At 41.5% G+C, this 26,743-nt stretch overlaps 2 protein-coding genes across 3 annotated transcripts in view; one reads left to right on the forward strand and one right to left on the reverse strand.

Annotated features, from left to right (window-relative positions):
* Positions 1–1,539: 1,539 nt before the first annotated feature.
* Positions 1,540–26,743, reverse strand: part of LOC311588561 (large ribosomal subunit protein eL42-like) — a 118,256-nt gene continuing 93,052 nt past the window's right edge. The window contains exon 2 of the mRNA XM_084766319.1: positions 1,540–1,551. The gene's annotated coding sequence lies outside the window, so the exon portion shown is untranslated. The remainder of the gene's footprint in view (positions 1,552–26,743) is intronic.
* Positions 3,920–26,743, forward strand: part of LOC311588549 (alpha-2-macroglobulin-like protein 1) — a 40,899-nt gene continuing 18,075 nt past the window's right edge. For both annotated transcript variants that reach the window (XM_084766288.1, XM_084766289.1), the window contains exons 1-18: positions 3,920–4,132; positions 4,438–4,621; positions 5,130–5,286; positions 7,025–7,077; positions 7,888–7,908; positions 9,743–9,911; positions 10,369–10,453; positions 12,270–12,387; positions 13,248–13,359; positions 13,674–13,783; positions 14,118–14,276; positions 15,198–15,425; positions 16,211–16,265; positions 17,035–17,180; positions 17,671–17,820; positions 24,052–24,222; positions 25,146–25,293; positions 26,357–26,459. In XM_084766288.1, coding sequence (XP_084622414.1) covers positions 4,068–4,132; positions 4,438–4,621; positions 5,130–5,286; positions 7,025–7,077; positions 7,888–7,908; positions 9,743–9,911; positions 10,369–10,453; positions 12,270–12,387; positions 13,248–13,359; positions 13,674–13,783; positions 14,118–14,276; positions 15,198–15,425; positions 16,211–16,265; positions 17,035–17,180; positions 17,671–17,820; positions 24,052–24,222; positions 25,146–25,293; positions 26,357–26,459 — 2,234 coding nt within the window. In that variant the 5' untranslated portion in view covers positions 3,920–4,067. The remainder of the gene's footprint in view (positions 4,133–4,437; positions 4,622–5,129; positions 5,287–7,024; positions 7,078–7,887; positions 7,909–9,742; positions 9,912–10,368; positions 10,454–12,269; positions 12,388–13,247; positions 13,360–13,673; positions 13,784–14,117; positions 14,277–15,197; positions 15,426–16,210; positions 16,266–17,034; positions 17,181–17,670; positions 17,821–24,051; positions 24,223–25,145; positions 25,294–26,356; positions 26,460–26,743) is intronic.

Consider the following 26,743-nt stretch of genomic DNA (forward strand, 5'->3'; position numbering starts at 1 on the left):
CAGAGTTAACACCCATGCTCCAAGTGCAGCTTGTTTGTGGCCTATCAGCTTCCTTGGATCATTTTCCTTATTTCAACCCAATCTCAACACCTGAAATTCATATCTCTAAATGTTTTTGAGCCAAGCAATAAGTCTGTGCTGGGTGGGTGGCATTAGCTGAGGCTGGCTTTTTTTTTTTTTTTTCTGTTTTCCTTCAACGAAGCTTGTAGCTTCTTGCAGAAGGGTGGTGGGTTTGGAGATGAACCACATGGTATAATAAATGATTCTTTATGTCTTTATGAGTCACACACATCTTTTCTCCAACTTGTGTATCCACCGCTCCAGGCTCTTGGTATTTTCTCTAGCAGAAAGCCAAGAGTCAGGGATTTAAAATGTCTCCACTGATGGATGGTTGGTCAGTCCTCTTCAGTAAGAGTCCATTTGTCGGGGTGACATTTAAGATTAGTGGACCCTTGGCAAATGGAAGGATTAAAAATTTGAGCTTTTGTTTACAAAGTTGGTTCTGTGAGCCAGCCAGGTGGATGTACTAACTTGACCTTAGAAGCACCTGTTTCTTCCCCCACCCCCACCCCTTCCCCCAATTACCTCTTTTCAATCACTTGTCCACAATTGCACACCGTGCCTGGAAATTTCTTGGCCAACAATGATGAATTGACGCAATAATTAAGTATCTGAAAACAGAGGGGGCACTTCCCCTTACAAAACAGCTTATTGTTCAAGGAGGAAAAGACAAGTTCCCTTTCAAAGGATTGCCACATCGGGAACTGAATAATTTTTGTTTAGTTTGAAGCATATTTAGCTGCCTGCAGGTTACTGGTCTTGAGTAACACGGTAGTTGTGTTGACTTTGCCATTTCATAAAGGGGAACTTGAAGTTCAAGATGTTCTCAGGAATGCCAGAATAAACTCAACATCGATTTTTCCCCTCTTAAAATGGACCGTGATTAGTTATGCCTGCTAAGGGCACCAACAAAAGTCTTATGGGTAGTGTCAAGACCACTTTGGGGTGCCTTGCTCACGTTCATGGGGGCCAGGGAAACACACACACACATGCTGCTCCAGGCCTGCAGCTTTCACCAGCCGACTGGCAAGGCAGACTTCCCCATTCTCGCTCCCTTTCTGAATGGTTGCCCCGTGCTGTCATATGAGTGCCCATGGTGCTCATCTGATGTTACGCCCGGATTCCTGCCTACATCACTAACTGTTCCTGCAGCACATGTCTTGTTGTTCAAGTGGCCTACAGGTGATAATGTCACCTCCTTCCTCCTGTATACGGGCCCTATGTCCTTCCTGCCTATTTCGGTCCTCATCTTGTTTCATTAGCTGCAGCAACATTCACCTCAGTGCCAGCCTGACTTTCTCCTCTCTTCCAGTCTCTATCAGAACAGCGTCAACTCTAAGAACTGAGGTGAACACCAAAGCCACTGCCCAGGCCCTCGTCTTCGTAACAGTCTGTGAGCAGCTTCTGTGGTTTTGGGGTTCCCTCCCCACCACCATCCTAAGCCCACCTTCCAGTTCTCTGCAAAATAGAACTATTACACTCATGACTTTTCTTTCTTTTTTTCTTTTTTCTTCCTAACAAGGCCTCACTGTGTATCCTGGGTTGGCCTTGATTTTTCTCTTCTACCTGCAAAATTTCGAACCACACTAACAATTCCAATCCCAGAAGCACCTTCTTATGAAAGTCTTTTGTAATGTTCTCGTTCACAGAACGCTGATCGTAGCTCCCAAGTAAATTACTATTTGCATAATTAGTAGACGGTGAGCTATTCTTAGGCAGTGACTGGTCTTGTTCATCTGGTTGTCATTATAACTTGGTGCAGCCCTAAAATCCTCACAACACGTATCGTCCTATACCCTGTAGCTATTTCTCTGCTGTGTCACTTACACTGGCTGCAAGAGTTACCTATGTGATTAGCTATTAAATCATTGTCTTTCTGGTAAAATGATTGCTTCATTTTTATTTACTTATATTCACTTATATTTACCTTTTCATTTCTCCCACCTATTTCTCCCATAACACTAGTGGGTTAGCATGGACTCAATAAAAAGCACCCTGAGTAAGTATAGTGGTGAGCACCAATGACCTGCACGCTACTGAATCTCTCAGGGGACAGAAATTCATATTACTGTCTTCGCTGATTGTAGAGACATAGTCAACACTTCTAAAACAAAAGACAGGCTGAAAAGAAACACAGGTAACAGGCTCACTGAGTGAAAGTTTTATATGACATGAAAGATTTCAGAAACTGAGCTGTCCATTTTAACGCTTAGATACGATGAGCGATAGTGACTGGACCAAAGGTATGTGACGTCATGCTAACAGAGGAGATGAACACAGCAAAGCCTAATTTCTATGGCTCTCCTTTGTCTCTTTGTGTGGTATTCCTGGTTCCTGAGAAACAACAAGATCCTCAGATCTACTACTAGCTGAGGTGGATCTGGGAACTTTTTTTTTTTCCCAAGAAAGGGTTTCTCTGTGTAGTGTTGGCTGTCCTGGACCCTCTTTGTAGACCAGGCTGGCCTGCCTCTGCCTCCCCAAGTGCTGGGATTACAGGCGTGTACCAGCACCAACCCAGGGAACTTCTTTTTTATAGCCAATGATTAGTTAAGTTTACATCGCTACCAAAAACTACCTGAGGCAACTAGTTCTAAAAAGAGAAAGACTTATTTAGTTTTGAATTTAGGAGTCTCAAAGTCCATTGGGTCAACCAATGGTGATGGCATTAGCTACTCAGCACACCAAGGCTAGAGTGCTCATGTGTGGAAGATCTTAGATTTCCAAACAGAAAATCAAAGAGAGAAATTGGTATTTCATAAGTTCTTTGGGGTGCATCTCCACCACCCCTACAACTGGGAATGCTATCCAGATTATGTACTCATTTTAAAACCGGATTGTCATTTTTACTACTCAGTAAAGTTGCCTATATATTTTGAATATTAATTCCCCAACAGAAAGATAGTCTCTACAAGATTAAAGGTGGCTTCTGTCTTCCCTACCTTTTAGCATTCCTCAGTCCACATGCACTTACTTTGTCACTACTTGAAGTAAAAGGAATGTTAAAAAAAATTTAAAAACCAAAGGGAAGTCATGGAAAATGGGAGACTTTCCATCTAGAGACTCTATGCAAAGTTTGCAAGATTCAACTGGATGTGGGGGGTTCTAGCCAGCAATTCCAACACTGGGAAGATCATCATGAGTTCAAGGCTAGCCTGTGCTACAGAGGGAGTTCCAGGCTATCAGCATGTACTACAGAGTGAGACCCTGTCTAAAATAACAACATAAATAATAATAGAAAGAAAATTGATTTTAGCACTTCATTAGCATGAATCATTCACTTATAATTAGATTGTATGTTTTTGTTGATGTTTGGTTTTTGCCTGTGATGTGTGTATTTTTACATTTTCTCTAAAGTTTTCATAATATTGGAAGAGACAGTGAACATGGTCCACAAACCTTAGTAAGAAAATCATGCTAAATGGTGACTGCAAACCAACATTTTAGCATTGAATTCTATATTACAAAATTATAGAAGAATAACAACACATTCAACTATCCATAAAATGGGCCTGTGTTGAGCTGTGTGATCCCTGACCACATTTTCCCTTCTGAGAATCGGTGTTGAGGTAGTGTTTTACAGAGATATGTTCTTGCCAGTGTTACTCCCTCGGAAGTACTGCATTGCTAATGCTGTCAGCTCGTATGGAATAGCAAAACAGTCTGAACTCCTGCGTGTCACCCTGTCACCCGACTACTTTCTTTGTTTTCCTCTCCTTCCTGTCCAACTTGCACAGCCAGGCCAGCATCCAGAGAACCTCAGCAGGAAGTTACACATAAACTGATACCCCCTGGCGAGGCAATCAGAGAGGCAATCTGAAGCCTTCGCTCTCAGGATTCTTGCTCCAGAGTGTAACTGATCTCCAGTTCCGTGAGACTATAAAAAGCAACCACAGAGTTAGAACAAGAGGAAGGAAAGAAAAGCTCAGCACCTAGGTGGCTGACTTCTGGTGAGAGGAGGAAAGAGTGCGTCTTCTAAAGTTACCCCCCGCCCCAGGTGCTGGGACAAAATGGTGCCTACCATTTTGATCAGTGCTCTTCTGATTCATCTCACTGGCGCAGTGGCTTCAGAACCGTAAGGGAATTCTAAACTCTCTGTATCAAAGTACTGGCAATGCCATCTCTTTAAATGGATTCCATGTTAAGATCTGATTGATTCAGTATTCTATTTCAACTTCAGCAAGCGAGTGCTGGTTTGCAAACGCTGGAGAATGGATGCCATATTTCTTAAGGCACCCCTGTGGGCACCGAGTTTATCATGATTCTGCCTGTGGGGGGAAAATGCACAGTTGGGGAATCCTTCACTAGCTCAGATTGCTGTGTGTGGATGTAAGCCAGTCTCTAGACTTGTTTACAGAGTGCTGCGTTCTCTTTGTGCAGGCGGTACATCCTGTGGGTTCCTTCTGTGATACAACGCTTTTCCCCAGAAAAAGCCTGTCTTCACCTTCTGGACCTCAAAGAGTCTGTGTCCCTGAGCGTCACCCTAGAATACGATGGATCCAGTACCGCTATTTTTGACCAGTCTGTGGAACCAGGCAACTTCTACGCTTGCGCAGACTTCAAAGTGAGGCGCTGAATTTCACGCCGCAGGAGTAGCGCGGATGGGGACGTGGACTTATCCTCTTAAAGTTCCTTTTTCAATAACAAGTCTTAGTTTGGAGTGATTTGCAGAATCTAAGGGATAATATGGAATTTCTGAGGGAAGGAAGAAAATTTAAAGCGCACCATGCTTTGCTGCTGTTGTTGGCAATTTTCTATTATAGGAAATGATGGGGGCAGTTGCTGTTTTAGAAAGTAAACATGTTTCACAGAGTCCTCTCCCCCGCCACCCCCCACCCCCCAAGAGGATAGGTTAAAGGGTGGAGGGCTTTCGTTTAGGACAACATAAAAAGAAAACAGGCAGCAAGAAGATAGGAAACTGAGTTTATTAGAAAATAACCTTATACCGAGACAAGCAGTTGCAACAGGTGATCAGGGAGTCTTGACGGCCAGTGATGGGTTCACAAGGCTTTGCCGATCTTACCGTCTACGTTTTGACGTGCAATTTCCTCCATGCGCTTCTTCATCATCAGGTGTCTCTGATGTCCTCGGAGCAGTTGGCCTTCATTACACTGTTTGCTGAGGGAAACACTCTTAAGATCTCTGAGAGGAGGACTGTGGCGATCGCTGCTGAGGAGAACGCAACGTTTGTGCAGACAGACACACCTGTCCACAAACCTGGAGACACAGGTAAGTCACTTTGCAAACGCTGTCTCCGAATCAACGCGTAAACTTTAGTAGGACTGGCCTTTGACATCACTGGCTGCTGCATTCCCACAATCCCTACAGTTGTGAGGTTAGATCCAGGAGCTGGCTTATTGCTTCAGAAAACTCTGTCCGTCCACCTGCTGTATACAAATCCTGCTGACGAGGCTTCATGGTATACTGGTTACCTGTACAGAACCCAAAGTTCTACTCTTTTGATCTAAACCAGTGATCCATCAAGTGCCCATTGGACAAGCTCATTAATTCTCTTTCTCAGACCAATTACTTCATCCTTAGAGTAGAGGTAGTGAAAGTTTCTTAGGACTTTCAAGGAAGAAATGAGAGTTATTGTAAAAGCAGCCCCGATGACAGCAAAGGTCATGCCAGCAGCAGTTATGGCTTCTACTGTTCTATTTTTATGTTGATTGGTGTAACGTGTGAAGGTCAGACAGAGCCCCTCTGCTTTCTTTACTGTCGTTCTAAGCAGAATGTGGCAGAAAGAATACCAAGCTAGAATTCAAGGCAGCTCGCTTCAGAGCTTGGATTCTGCAGGTGGATCACTGTGAGTTCGAGGCCAGCCTGGTCTACAAAGTGAGTCCGGGACAGTCAAGGCTACACAGAGAAACCCTGTCTCAAAAAAAACCATTAAAAAAAAAAACAGAGCTTGGATTCTGATCATTGAGATTTAATTTCTTCATTTGTAAATTAAAAGGCTAGAGATGAAACCACCTGTGCATTGTGTCCTGATGGCATATTCCATATTTCTATGATTTTTAAAAGAGAAATAAAAGAGCTAAAAAGAGAATTTATTTTGGCTTAAGCAATAGGCATTTATTTCTGGCAACTGAAGAACCTGCTGATGTGAATGTGTCAGGGGTGGTTTCTTCCAAGAATTCTTTTTTTGTTGTTGTTTTGTTTTGTGTTTGTTTTTTGAGACAGAGTTTCTCTGTGTAGCCTTGGCTGTCCTGGACTTACTTTGTAGACCAGCTGGCCTTGAACTCACAGCAATCCACCTGCCTCTACCCATGCACCACTATGCCCAGCTCCTCCAAGGATTCTTTACTGTGCTATGACTGATGTGACCATGTCTTGGGCAGGGAAACTCCTCCAAGGAATCGCTACTGTACTCTAAAGGGTCAGCTTTTGTAGGCTTCTTTCATTTTTATTTTATAATTAATTAAGCCCACAAGACAGTGAGTTTTATTATGACATTTTCACATATAATACTGCAAATATAGTTCTTAAAGAAAAAATTTTCACTTCCTGATATCCCCTTTTCTGCTCTTACTAAATATTAGAATAAGTTGTACATTCAAAAAAACCCAAACTTTCCTTTGTAGTTCTGCTAAAATAATTTAATTTTACTCGTACTGTTTTCATATACTTATCCCATCCCATAAATGTTTCATATTTGTGCTTCTATGAATAAGTCTATCACTAATTCTGTTTCAATCGTATTACATCTGATAGGGTAAAAGTTCCTAATGGTAGCTGGTATCAGCATTGGGGACAACAGGAATTATTAGTGGGGGAACAGTAAGTACAATAAGAGAGTTTCCCCAATGGACTCCCAACTTCAAAGGGTCAAATCAGAGCTAGGGGAAAAGGAATGTGGTATTCTGTGATGTGAAAGCAATTAATTATGTATGTATTTTAAAGCAATCATAGCTGTAAGGTGGGGATCACAAAGCAAACACTTTACAGCCTTGCCCTCTTTCTTTAGTTCACTTCCGCATTGTGACCCTGAACACCTGGCTCAAACCTGTTGATGAATTGGTGAGCTCATAATTTATAATGGTACAATGAAATTCAAATCTATTAATCAAATCCATTGTGATACAAAGCACTTTCCAGGAATGTAAAGTCAGCAGACTTCAGCTACCTGCCTATCCAGGCTTATTCCTGTACTATTCACAATAGCCAAGGCATGGAACCAGCCTAGATGCCCATCAGTATATGGATGGACAAAGTAAATGTGCTGTATATACATGATGGAGTTTTCTTTGACCATGAAGAATGAAATTACATCACATGCAAAAAAAATGAATGCAACCTGAGTTCATAGAGTTAGGTCAAATTAGCCAGACTCAAAAAATAAATGGTTTTTTATTTTAGATGTGCATGTGCGCATGCGCACGCGTGCATTCACGCACGCACGCGCGCACACACACAAACACACACACAAACACACACACAACATGAAAGTAAATGGATACTATAAAGAGAGAGAAGTGGTTCTAGGAAGAGAAGGAAGAAAATGGGTAGTGAAAGAAAGAAAGAGAAAAATATAATTATTTTTCTCATATGTGAACCCTAGACTAAGCTATATATTTACACACACACACACACACACACACACACACACACACACACAAGCAAAGGAAGACATGGGGTGGATAAGAGAGGGTAATATGAAGTGAATCCAATGATGATACAGTGATATATATATATATATGAAAATATTGTAACAATGCCCATTGTTTTATACACTAACTAAAATAATTAACAATTAAATCTTGGAATTGATGCTATTTGGCAAGAGAATGTCTCACTGAAGTGTTAATCTGTGTTTTTTTTTATTTCCAGTACCCTTTAATCACCCTCCAGGTAAGACATTTCCTTTCCATATCCAGCTAAAAACATTCAGAATTGCAGTGGTGTGCTGCCAACTTCCAGTTTTATGAGCTAAAAATTAAGATGATTGAAACAAACAGAAAAGAAATCTGCATCTGAAGATGGTTAGAAGTGTATTTAAAATATAAATATGGAAGTCTGACAAAACCTAGGACTGCTGATTTCTAGTCCAGGAGTCCCCAAGAGTAATGTGCTGGAATCTGAAAGCAGAAACTTGTTTGTTTTCCCACTGTATGTTATAATTCTAAAAATCATACCACCATTGATGAATAACCGCATAGTGCTGAGGTGTTACTATATGCCTGGCACTTACCTCTTAATTGGTTGTGCTTACAGCTTACTTGTAAGTAGCAATTGATTTTTAGCACCTGTGTTTTGTTTCTCCACATACAGTGTGTGCTGCCATTATTAGTTAATCCTGGAGGCCACTGTGGGGTCCAGGCTCATAATCCGCACTTATCTAGGCAAACACAAGACACTCATAGACTTCCAACTGCCCTGTCTAATGTTTGGGTGCTTTAAGCTTCCCGTCTGTGCAACAAACAGCTGGTCCCTGAAATGATATGAATCTCAGGAAGCCAGTCTCACGTTCTCTTCGTTACTCAGTAGTTTGCTTTCACGGCTGATCCAGCTGATGTTGAATTCTACTGAAAGAGATATAAAGCTTAATTAACATTGGCTCTGATGGGTAAAAATTCACCATTCACAAGTCACAACGTGTCCGTGTGGGCACTCGGAACAGCACCCGTGTTCCGGAGCGTGGGGTTTTAGCCTCAGTGCATGTACGGTCTGCTTCTTTTGGAAATAATTTATTCTGGCTTATGACATCCACTCACCCCTAAGCCAGCATGGGGTCTCATGGGCGGCCCTGAGAGAAAGGAACTCTAGGATACTTCATTTTTTCTAAACTTTATACGAGAGGAAAACAAATCACTAAAACTTTTTAAATGGTTAGTAACAGTTTTGTTTCCTTCCATAATCTGTTAAACACCATCTTTTTAATCAAATCTCTTAAATGTGATCTCTCTAATCAGAGCTGGAAAAAGTAAAAGATTTATTGAAGTGAACTGGTGGGTGTGTGCTGAAAGCAGATGAAGATCGCATTCTGAAAACGGCCCCTGCTTTTTGAAATCACAGAAACTCTACTTAGGTGCTGTTGCGTAATCCATAGGGACCAAGTGGAAACCTGTGGCAATCGGTTTTAATTAAACAATGTATTGATTTAATGTGCGCGGGTGTTTTGCCTGCGTGTATGTATTTGCACCACATGCCTGCAATGCCCGCAGAGGCCGGAAGGGAGCGTCAGAGTCCCTGAGACTGGAGTTACAGAGAGTTGTGAGCCACCACGAAGGTGCCGGGAATAGAACCTCGGTCTTCAGGAAGAGCAACCAGTGCTCTTAACCACTGAGCCATCTCTCCAGCCCCCTGTGACAATCATTTTAAATGTTGGTTAGGATGAGTGTCCCCTTATATACTCATTGGTATGAGTCCATTCTGCTTTGAGAGTACTATTCTGGACTAAGTATGTTGAATTTTTAATTATTTGATATACTACTACTCTGCTTTGGAAAGATAAAAATCAAAGGTATTACTTATAAATTATTTTTCATGTGATTTTAGTTTTAAGAAAAATATCAATTGAGTTTGAATATGTTGGAATAGTTACATTGTTTCAGTGATTTGAGGTCATTGTGCTATAGTGATTTACTCTTTATTTCAGTAATTATAGAAAACACCCAAAATAAGAAGGAAGAGGTAATTTTCACATACAAACTCTGATTGCTGTTTTTTATTCTCTGTTTTCAAGGATCCTGAAAACAATGTGATTTTTCAATGGAAAAATGTGACCGCTTTCAGAAACATCACCCAGCTCTCATTCCAACTGACTCCAGAACCAATGTTTGGGGATTACACAATTGTCATCAAAAAGCAATCAGGAATGACAGTGGTGCATCAATTCAGCGTTAATCAAGATGGTAACCAAGTACTGTTTGTGAGTCTCCTACACATAAGTTCAAAGCAACAGAACACACGGCTTTAGACTCAGGCAAGCATAGCTGCAGCTCAGGTTGGGTCTCTGCTGTTGGCTCTTCTGTTGCGTCTTTGTCCTCTCTGCCTCATTCTGGGCCCAGGTCTTACTCTAATCCTTGCTTACCTCTCCCCTCACCTAAGAAACATCTCATTTTCTGAAATTCAGATACTCTCCTAGAAAGGATCTACGAGGTTAAATCATTAAGAAGAGTGAATTTTGATGCCAGACAAAAACAAACAAACAAACACAGAATAATCGATCTTTAGTGAGGCACCATCACAGACCCCAGTGCACTGGCGTGGGCTTTGGAGGAAAACAGCATGCACGAACACAGCTTGCTAGAGTTGCTATAGCTTTGCTCGCTAGGGTTTGTCTGCTGAAGCATGTTTCTTTGTTTTCAGTATTGCCCAAATTTGAAGTTGAAGTCAGTGCACCAGAGACAATAACTATTACGGACAATCAATTTCAAGTGGTTACATGTGCAAAGTAAGTGTTTTTCAGAATTATCCCTACAGGGTAAATTAACTTAATTTTAGACATAAAACAGTATTTATATACTTATGTTAAAATTACTGTAGAAGTTTTAAATGCCCGAAAAATATAAAGAAAAAACATAAAAATGAAGTACAGCACATTTTACCGATTGCTATCACATTGTAGCCAATTTTCCTCTAGTACTTTGTGAAAATTTTCCCTGTTATATTTATTCTTTTCTATCCATTTTATCGAACATTGAAAAACACATGTCTCCATATTTTGCTAATTTTTCTATATATTCTAATTCCTTACCTTGAAAGTGTATGTTCATAATACAAGTAGCAATTTTACTAAGTTGTATTCTACTATATAACATGTAATCTATTACCTGTATGTTCTAGTAATTAATACATTGGCAGTATATATCTTATGTAAAACTGTATAGTTTCCTAATTTTAAACTGAAAGTTGTTTACTTAAGAGACATGTCACTAAAGGGAATCATCAAGTCAAGATGTGTAATAGTCTTTTATCTTTTAAAATGCCATGTTGCTCCCCTAACTCCAGAAATTGATACATAAGTACTGATTTCATCGAGTCTTTACCACCATTGAGTGTTCTCATTTAAAAAAAGAAAGAAAAAGAAAAGAAACTATCAAAATTTCATACAAATAAGAAAATTTATAATTTAATTTTAACTTATTTGAGTCCCTTAACATAAAAACATCCTATCTGACCCTAGGAACGGTTAGCCTCTACTTAGGAAATTATTTCTGATGCCCTTTATCCATTTGGTGATATCTTTTCTAAAATTGATGATAATATAAAACAGGTAATATTTATTAAGTGACAGCTACAAAAATTATTCCCACAATGTCATGAGATAGGCGCTGTCATCATCTCGGTTTTATAAAGAAAGGTCACCTTTAAGTATTGGGATGACATTAGCTTTGTGGGAAGTTTGGTGTCATCCTGTGAACAGACACCTGGTAAGAGTTGTTGGATTCTTTAACAGGTGACAAAGAAAAAAAATCCCCCACCAACATTTGGATATTTTTTAAAATATTGAAGCTGCAGTCTATAAAGAGCTACCTGGTAAACACATGGCAGGTGAGGGTTAGGGAAAAATTTCATAATATCCCCAGGAAACCTTTGGAATGTTGGCTCCTAATTATACTCTTGGTGCCAACACAATCAATATGTTCATATGTTAGATGGTGATAAAATGAAAATAAATTTTAAAATACTGATCTGGAAGAACTTGATTATCCAGAACCATCAAGTTTTGCCTATGTATTTCTGCCAAAGAAAACTCATTTTATAATACTAATAACAAATTAGATATTTTTAACATTTTGACTCATTAAGGTTTTTTTTTTAGAAAAGATTTATTATGTGTAGAGTGTTCCACGTGCATGCACCCTTGAATGCCAGCAGAGGGCACCAGATCTTATTATAGATGCTTGTGAGCCACCGTGTGGTTGCTGGGAATTGAACTCAAGGCCTTTAGGAAGAGCATGCAGTGCTCTTAACCTCTGAGCCACCTCTCCAGCCTGTTAAGTTTCCCTTCGCTGATATTTTAGATCACCTAAAACTTAACGAAACGTTGAATTTGTTTGAGTGTGTGTGTGTGTTTTTAAACCAGCCAGATCCTCTTCATAAATCAAATGCCTAGTGTCACCTAAATTCTGTGGGAGAAAATAGCCTCACGGGTGGTTAGATGGAAGCACTCAGCGTCAAGGCTTTATATACGGCTTCTGATGAGGTCCGTAAATGTCACTATGGCACTGCCCGTTTGTAATCACGGATGTACCTTTTCCCACTAGGCACACCTACGGCCAGTCCGTGCAGGGGAAAGCCCAGATCCAAGTGTGCCGAGAATTCGCCTCCTCTGGGTATTGTGAGAACGATAATAACGAAATATGTGAGCAGTTCACTGCGCAGGTACAGAGGGACAGTCTCCCTCGCTGCCAATGGTGATTTCATTGCACTTACAAACAGGATTTACAGCACTTGGGTTGTGTGGCTAGTGGAGGTTTGCTTTTGGGTGCTTTTGCCTGCCTGCTTTTAGACCTGCACAGTTGCTCATTGGTTCCCCAATGTTCTGTAACATCTGCGTGGTCTCCTTGGTCTTTCCTTGGACAATGAATGCTTCCTCAGGCAGTTGATTTGGAAACACCTGCAACCCAGAATGTTCCGTGGGCTTTGTCCTAGACTTCCGTTCTCCTTCATTCTAAATCCTGTTTAAAAAAAAAAAAAACAAAAAAACTCACCTATTCTGATGGGCATGTCTGTAACTCATTGATTTTAATTTTCGTCTTTTTAATTCTTTTTTTAAAGATTTTTTTTCCACGTGTGTGCCTACACAAGGGGTGTAGTATACAGCCTAACCCAAATAATAGTTTTGAACTTAGTACATATTTCTTATTTCAAAATATGACTAAATTACAGTTTTCTAATTATTGCTGTAAGTAGTGAAAAAAAAACATGTTTCCCCTATTTCAGACAGTGGACTTGAACAGCTGCTGACATGTAAAGGGTGTTGGTCCAAGCTCGTTAGCTTTATTCTCATTCTTTACTTTCTCACGCCTACATCGCTTCCAGGAGAATGTCCTTAGATCTGTAAAATCTCCCTTCTCTTGGTTCAAGTCCTCCCCCACCTTATCTTCCTGCTTTAACCCTTTTTCATTGGTTCAGTAACTCAGTGAGGGAGACCCGGGCCCTCGGGGGTGGGGTGAACCCATGCCTAAGTTCCACGAGACTCTCGGATTCTTAATCTTTTCATCGTACCTCTGTTTTTCCAGCTGAAAGATGGCTGCGTCTCTCAAATGGTCAACACGAAAGTCTTCCAACTCTACCGCTCTGGGTTTTTCATGACATTTAACGTTAATGCAGTGGTTACAGAATTTGGAACAGGTAATGACTGTATCTTATGAACAATTTCCTACCACTGAGAAGAGGGGGGAGGAAAAACACATATGGAGTTAGCAACGTCAGTTATTGATGTGAATTAATTATCACTCAAAACGGTAAAACGAAGCACCGTTAAAGGTGGATTTTGGCAGGGAGTGGAAGGGTTGAATCCAGGGCCTCACATACACTGAGGCAGCCAGCGTTCTACCACTAAGATACATGTCCCATCCCCGACCCCGACCCCGACCCTGACCCCCGAGGGTTCTTGTTCAAATGATGAATTCCTCCCTGATGCTATGTTCCATCATTTCTTACAGGTGTGCAGATCAGTAAAACACACCATGTTTTTATCACTTCAGTGCTTGGCACCGTGAGCTTCGAGAACATGGACTCGTTCTACAGGAGAGGGATCCCTTATTTGGGGACTGTAGGTTTGACTGGTGCTCTTAAGAGGAGCTTCTTCGGTTTTCTTTGTTCACAGATTATCCCTTGAAAATTTCCAGACACTCTTTTCTGAGTTTACAATCCATTTTTAATATTCTTATGTCTGAAATGCTTGGAAAGTCCTAGGCTAAAAGCAAACAACGTATAAAATGATAGCTTCTCCTGTTTTACATGTAAACGCAACGTGCACAGTTAGCAGGATGAATATTTTATTCACTGAAATGTCTGTTAAATGATCAGGACCATGAATTGAAAATCCCCTGCAGAAATGTGGAGTTTTGTGTCATGAGAATATTAACATTTCTGTTTTTGTACAGCTGAGATTTTCTGGTCCCAATAACGCACCAATGGTGAGCAAGCTTTTGCAACTGGAGCTGAACGGCAAGCCTCTGGGAAATTACACAACTGACGAGAATGGGGAAGCTCACTTTTCCATTAACACTTCAGAGATATTTGATCCACAGATCAGCTTGAAAGTAAGACATCCAAGGGCTGGCGGAGACTGTCAAGAATCCCACAGAGTGTCCAATGCTAGGGACTTGGGCATGAGAAGGCTCTTAGTAGCCTATTTTCTGTGACTTGCTTGCCCACTCAGTACTCAGTGAGAGCGGAGTTCAGAAGGTGAGATGCTAGTGCTCTCTTTCAGGGACTCCATCATGACCAGTATGTCTTCTGTGAATATAGAAGTGCCAGGTAAAGAAAATCCTGCATCACTCTTTGCATAGACAGGGAGATGCTGTGAGATTTCCTTTCTGAAACTTCCACAGAAGCTTGCAGTTAAACAGTTCGTTATGGCTCACATGTAGGTAAAGAGAGCCGAATGTAAAAATCTAATTCTCCGACTGTAATTAAAAGTAGAAGGCCAAAGCATGGTACTGATGCCTGTCATTCTAGCATCCAAGATGCTGAGACTGGAGCATCGTGAGTTGCAAGCCATAGTGGGATGCAGTCAGTTATCCTTACATCCCCCAACACAACACACACACACACACACAGACACACACACACACACACACACACACACACACACACACACATACACAGACATATACACACACACAAATAGAACATAACAATTCACTGTTAGTCCAATTAGACAGCCACATAACCATGATCATTTTTTAATAAACAAGAAAGAGGGAGCACTATCGTTATCTTACTTTGTATGAGTTAGTTCTCTCCTTCCACCACAATGGTCCTGAGAATAAACCTTGGGTGGTCAGACTTGGTGGCAAGTCCTTTACCTGCTGAGCCATATCACCAACCCTTCCCAATAACAGCTATGAGCTAGGTTCCTCCCTGTTCTGAAGAGATGATGACAAGGCTTGCATCCTACAGTATTCCCTGTCTTTGGGGGTTATTATTCTAAAGTCTTTCCTTTGCTTCTGTCACGTCAGGCCGTGTATGTCCAACCTAGAAGCTGCCATCGTTCCAGCTGGCTGGCCCCTGAGTATTTCGATGCTTACTTCTCAGTCTCACGCTTTTACTCCAACACCAGCAGCTTCCTGAAGATTGTTTCGGAGCCAAAGCAGCTTCCATGTAATCAAGAGAAGATGATTTCAGTACTTTACTCCCTAAACCCTGAGGCCTACAAGGATGGCTCAGATGTGAACTTCTTCTATTTGGTAAGTCTCAGCTGGTGGATCTGTCCAACCAGCACAGCACAGCTTAGGGGGTGTCATCGGTCAGCCCTTGTCAGCCTGAGTGAGCCCCACTTACCCACTTTGCTGCTGAATACTCCCTGGCTCCGTTAAGAGCACAGGAGCAAGCTCGCAAAATGGCCCCAGGCCATCTGTTTCCCTATGACGGAAACACTTGCTTCTTCAATCATTTCCTTATACTTCGCATCAAATGGTTATGACCATGGGTGAGGGTAGCATGGAAAACTCAAACTAATGAGCAGCAAAGGAAGCTGCTCTCCTTCCCTTTAATGATATGAAAAACAGACTTGGAAATGAAGACATTCCTGTCCCCCGATTCTCTCCTCAAGCACACGTGTCCACTGTGGACACATTGCTCAGGCTCTCTAAGCCCTGGTCTTCTCAGATGTATATTACTAAATAGAAACATTAGTGGAATCAATTAGGCTCAACAACTACAATAGGCAGTAGGCTCGAGGCACTGGTAAAGAGTTCAAGTCATCTGGTCAGCCTTATGGACATTCCATTTCACAGCACGGACTCGAGGCAAGTGGGTAGATAACGGACTGATGAAGCTGCCACCTTGCACTTGCATTAGATGGCTTCACAGAGTTCCTGGGGTTTCCTCTGTTCTGGCCCAAACATGTGCTTTAATATTTGTTTGTGGAGGCTACCTTGTTATAGAACACAACAGTCACCAGATCGCCCCATGATGACATGATGGGATGCTAGCTGCAATGCTCACCCTGGCTCTTCTTTGCCCGGCACAGGTGACGGTGAGGGGAAGCATCTTCCTCAGCGGACAGAAGGAAGTCAGGATCCAAGGTGGATATGATGCTCTTGCTCTGAAATATGTACCTTATCTCCATACTTTTCTTCAAGTTAGGATGAGCGCTTATTTCCACGAGCAGTTGGAGGGTTTGAGGCAACATACGGAATACTTTGGAAAGGCGATTCCTTGCCTTTCTATCATTGTTCTAGTGAGCTTTCTATTGCTGTGGTACACACTGGCCAGCTGGGGAGGAAAGGGTTTATTTTGTCTTATACTTCAGGTGTCAGTCCATCATGGAGGGAAGTCAGTGCAGGAATTCAAGGCAGGAACCTGGAGGCAGGAACAGCAGCAGAGGCCATGGAGGAACACTGCTTACTGACTTGCTCTCAGTGGCTTGCCCAGCCTGCTCTATTATCCCTCCTAAACCCAGCTGTCCAGGACCCACAGTGGGCTGTGCCCTCCCACATTAATCATTAATCAAGAAAAGGCCCCTGTAGACAGGTCCACAGGCCCATCAGATGGAGGCAATTCCCCAATTGAAGTTTCCCAGGTGTCTCTAGTTTGTGTCATTGACAAAAAGTAGCTGGTACCATTACTGTCAGTTAGTTATGTACTTTAGAAAAGTGATGTCTAAGGCAGTCCTATTGTAATATCATCTTCATCTGTGTATAAGTCAAATTTCTGTTTGCATTTGAACAAGGCCCAGTTTGCTTTTTTTTTTTTTTTTTTTAATCCACAAGCCATTCTCTTTCATCTAAGCAAACCCAAGAGATACAAGTTAGAGCCAGCACTATGTCATCTATGAATCGCTTGTTTCCCCAGCCTGGAATGCAAACTTCTCTTTCCCAATCAACACCAGCGCTGACCTGGCACCAGTAGCCTTCCTCTTTGTCTACACCATCCACCCCAGTGGGGAAATCATTGCCGACAGTGTCAAACTCGACATTGACAAGTGCTTTAAAAACAAGGTGATGTTTCTCCTGTCATCGGGGGTGGGCATTTTCCTTCCTGCTACCTCCTTTTAAAAACTTGTTTTCACAGTAAGTGATTTGTTTAGTGTGCATGTGTGTGCACGTGTGCACATGCATGCGTGCGCCCATGAGGTGAGTGTGTGGACATCAGGAGACAGTTTGCAGGACTCCATTCTCCTTTCCTATGATATAGGTTCCGGGGATCGTCCTCAGGGGGTACGCCTTGGTAGCAAGCCCTCTTACCCACCAGCCCTCTCTGTCTGGCCCCCTCATAATCTTACAGTTAAATTACTAAAGAATGAATGTCATGACGAGGCATCTTGCGGATGCCTGATCTTGGGAAGCTGGGGGTGGGGACAGGGTAAAAGGAGATGTTCCCACAGGGAACTGAGAACGGGCAGGAAAATGTATGTACAGAAATCTGTCTGTCAGGATTTTTTTTTTTCAAAGATGGGGTTTATTCAAAGCTTTCCTTTTTCTACTTCAGGTTAGCATAAAGTTCTCAAAGGGGCAGGGCCAACCTGGCTCCACCACCAGTCTTCATCTTCAGGCAGCCCCTGGCTCCTTCTGCGCCCTGCGAGCAGTGGACAAAAGTGTCCTTCTACTGAACCGCGAACAAGAACTGTCACCTGAAAGTGTAAGCACCCTCGTTCCTCAGTGTCCCCAAGCTGTGCGGTTGCAAGCCCTGTCCTTCACATGATGCTTTTACTTGAGACAGGACATGTTGAAAGCACCAAGTCTTTGCTTCTGTGCTCCTTCCTTGGTTATCAGCATGGGTTGAGTTCCCTGCCTGCCGTGTACGGTGATACAGAACTCTATGCATCAGTATGACAGGTTAAAGATTCTAAACAATGTGATATCTTAAAAATCATGCTGAGAGTGTTTTTTCAGTTGGTCCCTATGCCCTTTGAAAGTGTCTTATTGGCCGGGCGTGGTGGCGCACGCCTTTAATCCCAGCACTCGGGAGGCAGAGGTGGGCGGATCGCTGTGAGTTCGAGGCCAGCCTGGTCTACAAAGTGAGTCCAGGACAGCCAAGGCTAACACAGAGAGACCCTGTCTCAAAAAACAAAACAAAAAAAAAAAAAAAGAAAAGAAAGTGTCTTATTCATTCTCAGCATCAACTAATCCTGGCCCAGGATGACCCAGGCCTGTATTTACCTTCTTTGTAACAGCCTTAAAAACTGATGTTTTGCCAAGCGTGGTGGCACACTTAGGAGGCAGAGGCAGGCGGATTGCTGTGAGTTCGAGGCCAGCCTGGTCTACAAAGCTAGTCTAGTGCAGCCAAGGCAAACCCTGCCTTGAAAAAACAAAACAAAAACAAACAAAAAACAAAACAAAACAAAAAACCCTGATTTTTCCCCCAAGGAGCTCTGGCTCCTTGAATATGAACTAATTGTCTAGTTCATCTTTTTTTTTTTAAGTAAAATCAGTTGACATGTTGTCTCTGCTCAGGTGACATGAGACACTTTATCCTGGATGGCATTTCTATTTATTACGCTTATTTCTCAGTTTCACATTCTATTCCATTGGATTTTCTTTTCCTACAGTCAGTCCCACAGTTTTAATGATAAAGATTAATTTTTGGCAGGAATCAACTCCTGTGGCCATGTAGCAAGGCACTCGAGGGTGTCCCTTGCTGGTATAGTTGATTTTAATATCAACTTACTTCTAACTTCTCTAGCTTGAGGAGGGAAAGCTAGCTGGTATTTTTACTGTGATTACATGGAATTTACAAATTAACTTCAGCATTCCTGCCCCCCCCACCCCCCCACCCGTGGGGAAATAGTCTAATTAAGAATTTTAAAATGGCTTTTTATTTTTCCAAGTATATTTTTCTGTCTATTGAATTGAATGTTAAATGGCTTTCTTATGTAAATTCTTTGTTTATCCACACGTGTGTCATAATTAATCTGTTGCTGTTGTAAGCAAGGTTTTCTTCCACTATATATTCCACTGTTATTTAAGTACCTGGCAGCTGTTTTGCACAACAACATTTTGCAGACTTGCTAAGTTCCTTTGTTAATTGAGTTCTGTTTTTCATTATTTCTGCTTCTTTGTAGCACAAAGTTGCCATCAAATAGAAAGTTTTTTCTCACCCTCCCTCCCAGTCTCCCCTCCTTCCTTCCTGTTTGCCTTCCTTCCCCTGTCTTGCTTCCTTCTGTTTCATTCCACGCCTCTGTTTTCTCCTTGCATGATTCCAGCACAGAACTGCATTGTGGGGCAGTAGCATCCTTACCTTGTTCTTGCCTTAGGAGGAAACAGAGAAACATGAGGACCAGGAAATCCTGGTGACTTATGAATGACAGTGTCTCAACAGTGTCTTAACAGCTTTCCATGTTTGCTTTATAAATGTTGGCTCATCAAAGTATTGTCTCTAGATTGATGCAAGCTTTGCTACATTCCTTAAGAGATTAGGATAAAATATTTTATTATTTTGTGCGTATTAATGTTTTGTCTGCATATACATCTGTTCACTCATGCTGGAAATTGAACCCAGGTTCTCTGGAAGAGCAGCCAATGCTCCTAACCACTGAGCCACCTTTCCCAGCTTCCGGATTAAGACTTTTACGTAGATTTCCAAGTTCATTGTGTTGAAAAGTGAAGAAGTTTTTATGACTTAAGAGCTACGTTCTCTGTATCAGCAGCTTATATTCCCTTTATGTTACACTTACACTTTTTTGCTTGTTTTTTCAAGACAGGGTTTCTCTGTGTAGCCCTGGCTGTCCTGGACTCACTTTGTAGTCCAGGCTGGTCTCAAACTCACAGAGATCGCCTGCCTCTGCCTCCTTGAGTGCTGAGATCACAGGCTTGTGCCACTATTTTCTTTATTAGTTATTGGCTTACCCATATTTTGCTGTTATCATTATTTTTATATTTTTGTTGCTACTGTTTCTAGCAGGTTCTTAAAACTCTGTCACTTGTATTAAGGCAGTTAAGTGGGTGAGATGTCTACACATTTTCCTCCGATATCATTGTCTGCTTGCTGTTTGCTGTGATGGTGGGATTAGAGCCAGGACTTGTTCATGCAAAGCAAGATCTTTACCACCAGGCTTCATCCCTTTCCCTATGCCCGACCTTCAAACTCCCCTGTAGATCCCACTGTGTGGAGCTTGCTTCAGTTTTCTGTTTTAGAAATTCCTGTTTTCTTCTGTTTACAGATACCCTTCTATGGCAAAAAATTCACATACTGTAAAAGACTATCTTGCAATACTCTGCTATTTCAGGTTATATTGCTTCATAGTCTTCATATTTCTATTTTATGAAGTTCTCTGTGTATTGCTGTGCTCAGACATGTGTTTTTGAAATGTTCATGTATGTTAAGATGGTGTCATTTCTGTTATCAGATTATTTTATAGCTATGAAATCGGACTATATATTTGTATGTATATATTTATATGTGTATGTTCATATGAAATCTGATTATATATGTATATATATTTATATATGTGTGTATATATATATATCAAATGAAATCTGAGGTGAAAAAGAGATAGGGAGACAGACAGACAGACTGAGAAAGAGAGAAAGAGACAGAGACAAAGACAGAGACAGAGACAGAGACAGAGAGACAGACAGACATAAAGAATCTCTCCCTGTGTAGCCCTGTTTGTCCTAAAACTGGTTATATAGACCAAGCTGTCCTCAAACAGAGATCAATTTGCCTCTGCCTCTGCCTCTGCCTCTGTCTCTGCCTCTTCCTCCACCTCTGAGTGCTAGGATCAAAGGTATAAGCCATCACACTTTGCTTTTGAATTTTTGTTGTAGTGACTTTCTCAAGAATAGAATGGCTGCACTTTTTTTTTCTTGTTTAACCTTGAAACCCAGCCCAGTCACTCCAAGTAATAGGCAGTGACTCCTACCAGTGACTGGCCGACAGTTTCCTGCTTTTTTCCTTTCTCTCAACTTAAAATTGCATCTCTCGTTCCCTGAGAGAACACACTACACTTCTAGCTGAGTTTCTCCGTTGTTCCCTGAGCCATCCCAGTTTTCAAGTCATCTTCTGATTACATAAAGCATATTCTCTGCTGGCGTCTTCAGAATTCCAAGACATTTTCATTCTCAGAATTGTTTTTCTAAAGCCTTGACCTAGGAGCTGGGCATGGTGGGGACACCTGTGACCTCAGCGTGTGGGAGGCAGGAGGATCAGGAGTTGAGGACCAACCTCAGCTACATGAGACCTGTGTCAACAGAACAAAACAAAACTAACAAGATGCAAAAACATTTTTTTAAGAAGTAAAGAACAATGCCTTGACATATAAAAGATAGGTGATGCGACTTAAATTTTAGGCTTGTACCTTTTCTTAGGTTTCTTTAAAACCTGGCTCCCATATACCTCACTGTGAACATATTTAAAGGAACTGTGCTGTCAGACTAATTTATATTCAGTGGTTATTTGATCTTTTTGTCCAGAAGCTTTGGAAGCTTTTTCTCCCTTTGTATTTAAAGTAAAAAATTTAGTAAGTCATCTCTTAGGATTTATCATGGTGAGGAAAATCCAAAGCTTGGTCTGAATTATGCCTTAAATTTTAAGCTTTTTTATTTCTTCCTTTTCCTGGAAATTTCATTCATGTGTTAGCTCATTTTTTTAAACATGTTCTCACACTCTCCAGTTTGCCTGTGGCCTACTTTGAGTCTTTTTTTTCTTTTTTCTTTTGCTTTTTCCTTCTCTTCTATAAGTTGGGTGTGCTAGGTGTGGCTATGCACATCTGTAATCTCTTTGCTTGGGAGGCACACACAGGAAAATCAGGAGTTCGAAGCCACAAGACCTTGCCTCAAAAAAAAAACAAAAGCAAATGAACAATGGGTGGTTACTGTCAATCATTTTTCTTGGAGCCTTTAGAGTTTATTTCTGGTGGTTTTTTTTTCTTTTTCTGAGTTCATTCTCTGTAAAAAAGAATTAATTATTCTGTATATATTATTTAATACAGGGCATTATGGCAGCAGTTATTCATAAACCAGCTATTTTTCCAAATAAAAGAACACAGAAATTTGTTAGATTTATTTTTTTTAAGATTTATTTGTTTATTATTTATACAGTATTCTGCCCAAATGTCTGCCTGCACACCAGAAGAGGGCACCAGATCTCATTGAAGATGGTTATGAGCCACCACGTGGTTGCTGGGAATTGAACTCGAGGCCTCTGGAAGAACAGACCGTGCTCTTAACCTCTGAGCCATCTCTCCAGCCCCCAAAACTTGTTAGATTTATAATAAGCCTTAAAGCAATAGGGCTGGCCAGATATCAACCCTCTAAGCTATCTTGTCTGCTTCCCAGCCAAAAAATCCCAAACACTTGCACATGTTCCTAGGTGGGCTGCTTCTGCTCCATCAGGCCAGTCCTCAGAGCAAGCTGCTCTTGGCCATGTGCTCCTAGTTACCCCATGGCGACCTCCTGTCTCCTTATAGTCCTTCTAGCCTGGGAAGCTTAGCTCCACCTCTCTCTCTTCTGCCCAGCCCAGGTAGTAGTAGGCAACTTTACTAGCCAGTCAGGGATCATTTGAGAGGCAAGATTCACACAACATCATTTTGGATATCATAGGACAGAGAGGATCTTGCTGCGGGGCGAGCAATTAACGCTTGAATGCATAGTAGCTCCAGATCAACACCAACAATTCTTAACTATTTCTTCCTTGGTTTTGCCCATTTTTATGCTTTCTTTGTTGAGTTTCTGAGTTGTGCTCTTTTAAAATTCCTCGTATGTCAATTTGTGACTATTCCCTTTATCCTGAAATATCTGAGGAATGCTTTTTTCTTATATAGTTCATTCTGTAGGTAAGACGTTTCATTCGCTAAGGTGGGTCCTCTGTTTTATTCTCTTTAAGCTCTTCTCTCTCCCTTAAGGAGCATCTCCAAGGGTCAGTGCTCTGCTCTGTCCACACCACTATTTTCCGTCAGTTACACCCACCTGACACCCACTACCGATGTCACTGACACATTTCCATGAGTGGAAGCTGCCCCTTCCTCTCAAGCCCTCTTCCCATTTACCAGGAGCTAACGTGTCCAGGAAAGGTGTCTCATATTTTTTAAATGGAATTAATTTGGTACATGCTTCTTCTAATTTCTCATGTTGTTCTCCCTTTATATGTATGGTTTCTTAAGTTTTTCTACAGTTTTACATAACCCTCTTTTTTTTTTCTTGCAGTCTTTCAGGACATGGTGTCCATAGTTATGCCAACAACTAAAAGATTACAATAAGATTTTCTATCCTTAATGATGAAAGTGTTAGCCATTCACCATACTCCTTGTTCACGTTTTGACTGGTGCATATTTGTTGCACATACTACAGAGCTTCATATGGACACTTTCCTGGCCGGGCGTGGTGGCTCACACCTTTAATCCCAGCACTCGGGAGGCAGAGGCAGGTGGATTGCTGTGAGTTTGAGGCCAGCCTGGTCTACAAAGCGAGTCCAGGACAGCCAAGGCTAACACAGAGAGACGCTGTCTCGAAAAACCAAAAAACAAAACACTTTCCTATGACTATATGAACTACTTTGACTGCTTGTTCATTGCTTGACGCTATATTTTATCTGGAAGGTTTTAATTCATTAATATTTAGATTCAGGCAGCTGACATCATCCTCCAGGTCTGGGAACTCTACTATTATAACTTCAGGCAGCTATCTGTGCACTAGGCTTTGGAACAACCGAGAGTCCTCCGTGGCCTCTTTTTTTTATTTGATATGCCAAATTCTGTACTATCAGCCATAAAAGTTTGAAAGTAACATTGACTACATAAAACAATATTGGTCTGCTCATTTGAATTTTTGGAGGGTTGGCTCATAAGCAAAGGGTTACGACACAAAATTTCCCAATCTTGTAATTATGCAAAGAGTGCTTAGAATCACCAAAGACCGTGCCTTCATCTCCTAGGTATACAACCTGATCCCAAATATCCACCAATATGGCTATTACTACCATGGTCTCAACTTGGAAGACGATAGAGTAGACCCATGCATTCCTCAGGACGTTTTGTTCTACAATGGACTGTATTATACGCCTGCAAGCAATGTTTGGGATGGAGACACCTTTAATCTTCTCAGGGTAAGATCACAGATGAGTCTGGAAAACATTTCCTATTGTAGCTTTATTGGTCACAATCCCCATCTACATCTCTTTCACTGTGGATTCTCTCTACACTGTGCTGTCAGAGTACTTTTAAAGAGATGATAAGCTGAGTGTGGTGGAGCTTGCTTTTAATTCCAGCACTCGGGAGGCAGTGGCAGGTGGATCTCTGTGAGTTCAAGGCCAGCCTGGTCTACACAGTGACTCCAGGACAGCCAGGGCTACACAGAGAAACCCCATCTCAGAAAAAAAAAAAGTTAATCCTGTTGGCTTTTTTCTTTTTGTTGAAAAGAAATTATGTAGCCAGAATAATGGGACCCCAGATCATAAGCAATGAAATGATATTCAGTTTCTTTCAGTATATCTTATGCATCAATAATTAAACCAAATGATAACTTACAGTCTGTATTCCACATAAACAGAGGCTGTCAGCTACATATGTTCAGGGGTCATGCAAGGACCTTTATGATCAGAATCACAGCAGATGAAGAAGAGGACACTGAGTTAGACAGTCTTTAGTTCAAATACAAGTTCTGCTGTTTAATGCATGTGCACTGTGTAGACCTGCATGTGCACTGTGTAGACATGCATGTGCATGTGTGCATGCATGTTTGCTGTTAGTTAAGACAATTGTGATGCTGATTTCTTGCTTTCCCTTAAGCATAAGTAAAAAATGAAATATTAGCATAATAATGATAGTAATAATAAGTAATGATTATTGGCTTTCTTTCAAATTGTGAATTTTTCTGTAAGTCAAATTAAGGAGACTTGATTTCTGTGGCCCTGAATCCTGGCTAACACAGAAAGTATGTATATTTATTGTCTGTTTATTATGACTGTAGACCTTTCATAGCTCCCTCAGAAAAGGAATGTATAATTTTGTTGTGTCTTTCTCCGAAAAGGACATGAGTCTGAAAATCTTTACTAATCTCAATTACCGGAAACCAGAAGTGTGTGCATCCCAGGAAAACCCGCCTTTGCCGAGGCCATTCGATCACCCAAATGAGCGGGTGCTGATGTACGGCGGCGGCGCTCCATCCGCTTCTGGCTGTGGGTAACCTGGAACTCGCTGTTGGAATGATGCACAGTACAATTGTTTGGATTGGGTTTGGGTAAACTAAAAGCCATGCAAAAGAAGAGCTTGTAGATGGCTTATGATGATTTGGAGCCAGGGCTAGAATTTCTGCTGTTCAACGAGACAGGCTGGAGATATTTCTGCCTTTCGTTATCTTTTAAATTTGGGGGGTTATTCTTAAGACGCGGAGTCTTACTCTGTAGCCCAGGCTGGCCTCAAACTTGTTATGTAGCCCAGGATGACCTTGAACGTCTGATTATCCTGACTCCACCTCCCAAATACTGGAGTTTGAAAGCGTATGCCACCATGCCCAGCTCAACAGGCCACTCCTGTAAAGGAAAGTGTGCTGGAGAATTACAAATATTACAGCACTCAGAAACATCAGCACAAACATAGTGACTCTCAGTAGAGTCTACAGGTCCTGGTATGTCAGGCAAGTCAGTGAGTGGATTTAATTCATCCAGAGTTGGCTATAGGTGATTTGTCGTTTGTTTTGTTTTGTTGCTTTTGAACAAATATAGAAATTTGAGCATCAAAATAGTGATACCTGGGTTGAGATTCAAATTTATCAATATTAAGCCCTAGGAGGAAATTTCTTTTCTAGGCCCCAGATAGTTAAGAGCGCAAGTGAAGGGACCAGAAGATGGTTCAGTGGGCAAACCATTTGCAGTGCAGTCATGAGGACCTGAGTTTCATTCCTAGCACCCACATAAACACCAGAGCACAGCTGCCACGGGTAGTGTCCAGGGATTATTGGCCAGCCAGTCTACATGGAGAGGTGCAAGTTCAGTGAGACCCTGCCTCAAAAAAAAAATCAAGATGGAAAGCAAGTGAGGAAGACACTTGACGTCAGCCTCCATTGGTACCTTCATGTGTGGTCATACATTGCGCGCGCGCACACACACACAAACTCTCACACACGCACACACGCACACACACACACACAGCTTAACTAGGCATGTGGCATTGAAGCACAGCGCATACTTTTGCTCTTTCTACATAGGACATTTCTTTGCATGTCTTCCTATCTCGTTTTAGTTCATGATGCCGTAGACAGCATCAGCCATGCAAAACAGGCCACCAAAGAGAAATTCAGGTCATACTTCCCCAAGTCATGGATATGGGACTTCATCAGTGTTGAGTGAGTTTTATTTTTCTATATTTATTAGCTTTCTCTTAAATAGATTTCCTCCCTGTGTGTCTCTATCTCTATCTTTCTTGCTTTGGTTTGTTAACTTTTATTCCTGGGCAATAAAGTAGTGAGGTATTTGCTTTGAAAAAAAAAAGTCATTCGTTTGTGCAGCCTGATCACATGTTTGATGGTTTATTTGCTTATTTGTTTCAGTAAAGCTTTACTTTTCCACCAAGACCTTCACTCCTATAAATTTCACTCAGGCAGATATATGGTACCTCAAATTAAAAAAA

This window comes from Acomys minous (genome assembly GCF_964271855.1).
Source record: "Acomys minous genome assembly, chromosome: 17".
Classification (NCBI taxonomy): Eukaryota; Metazoa; Chordata; class Mammalia; order Rodentia; family Muridae; genus Acomys; species Acomys minous.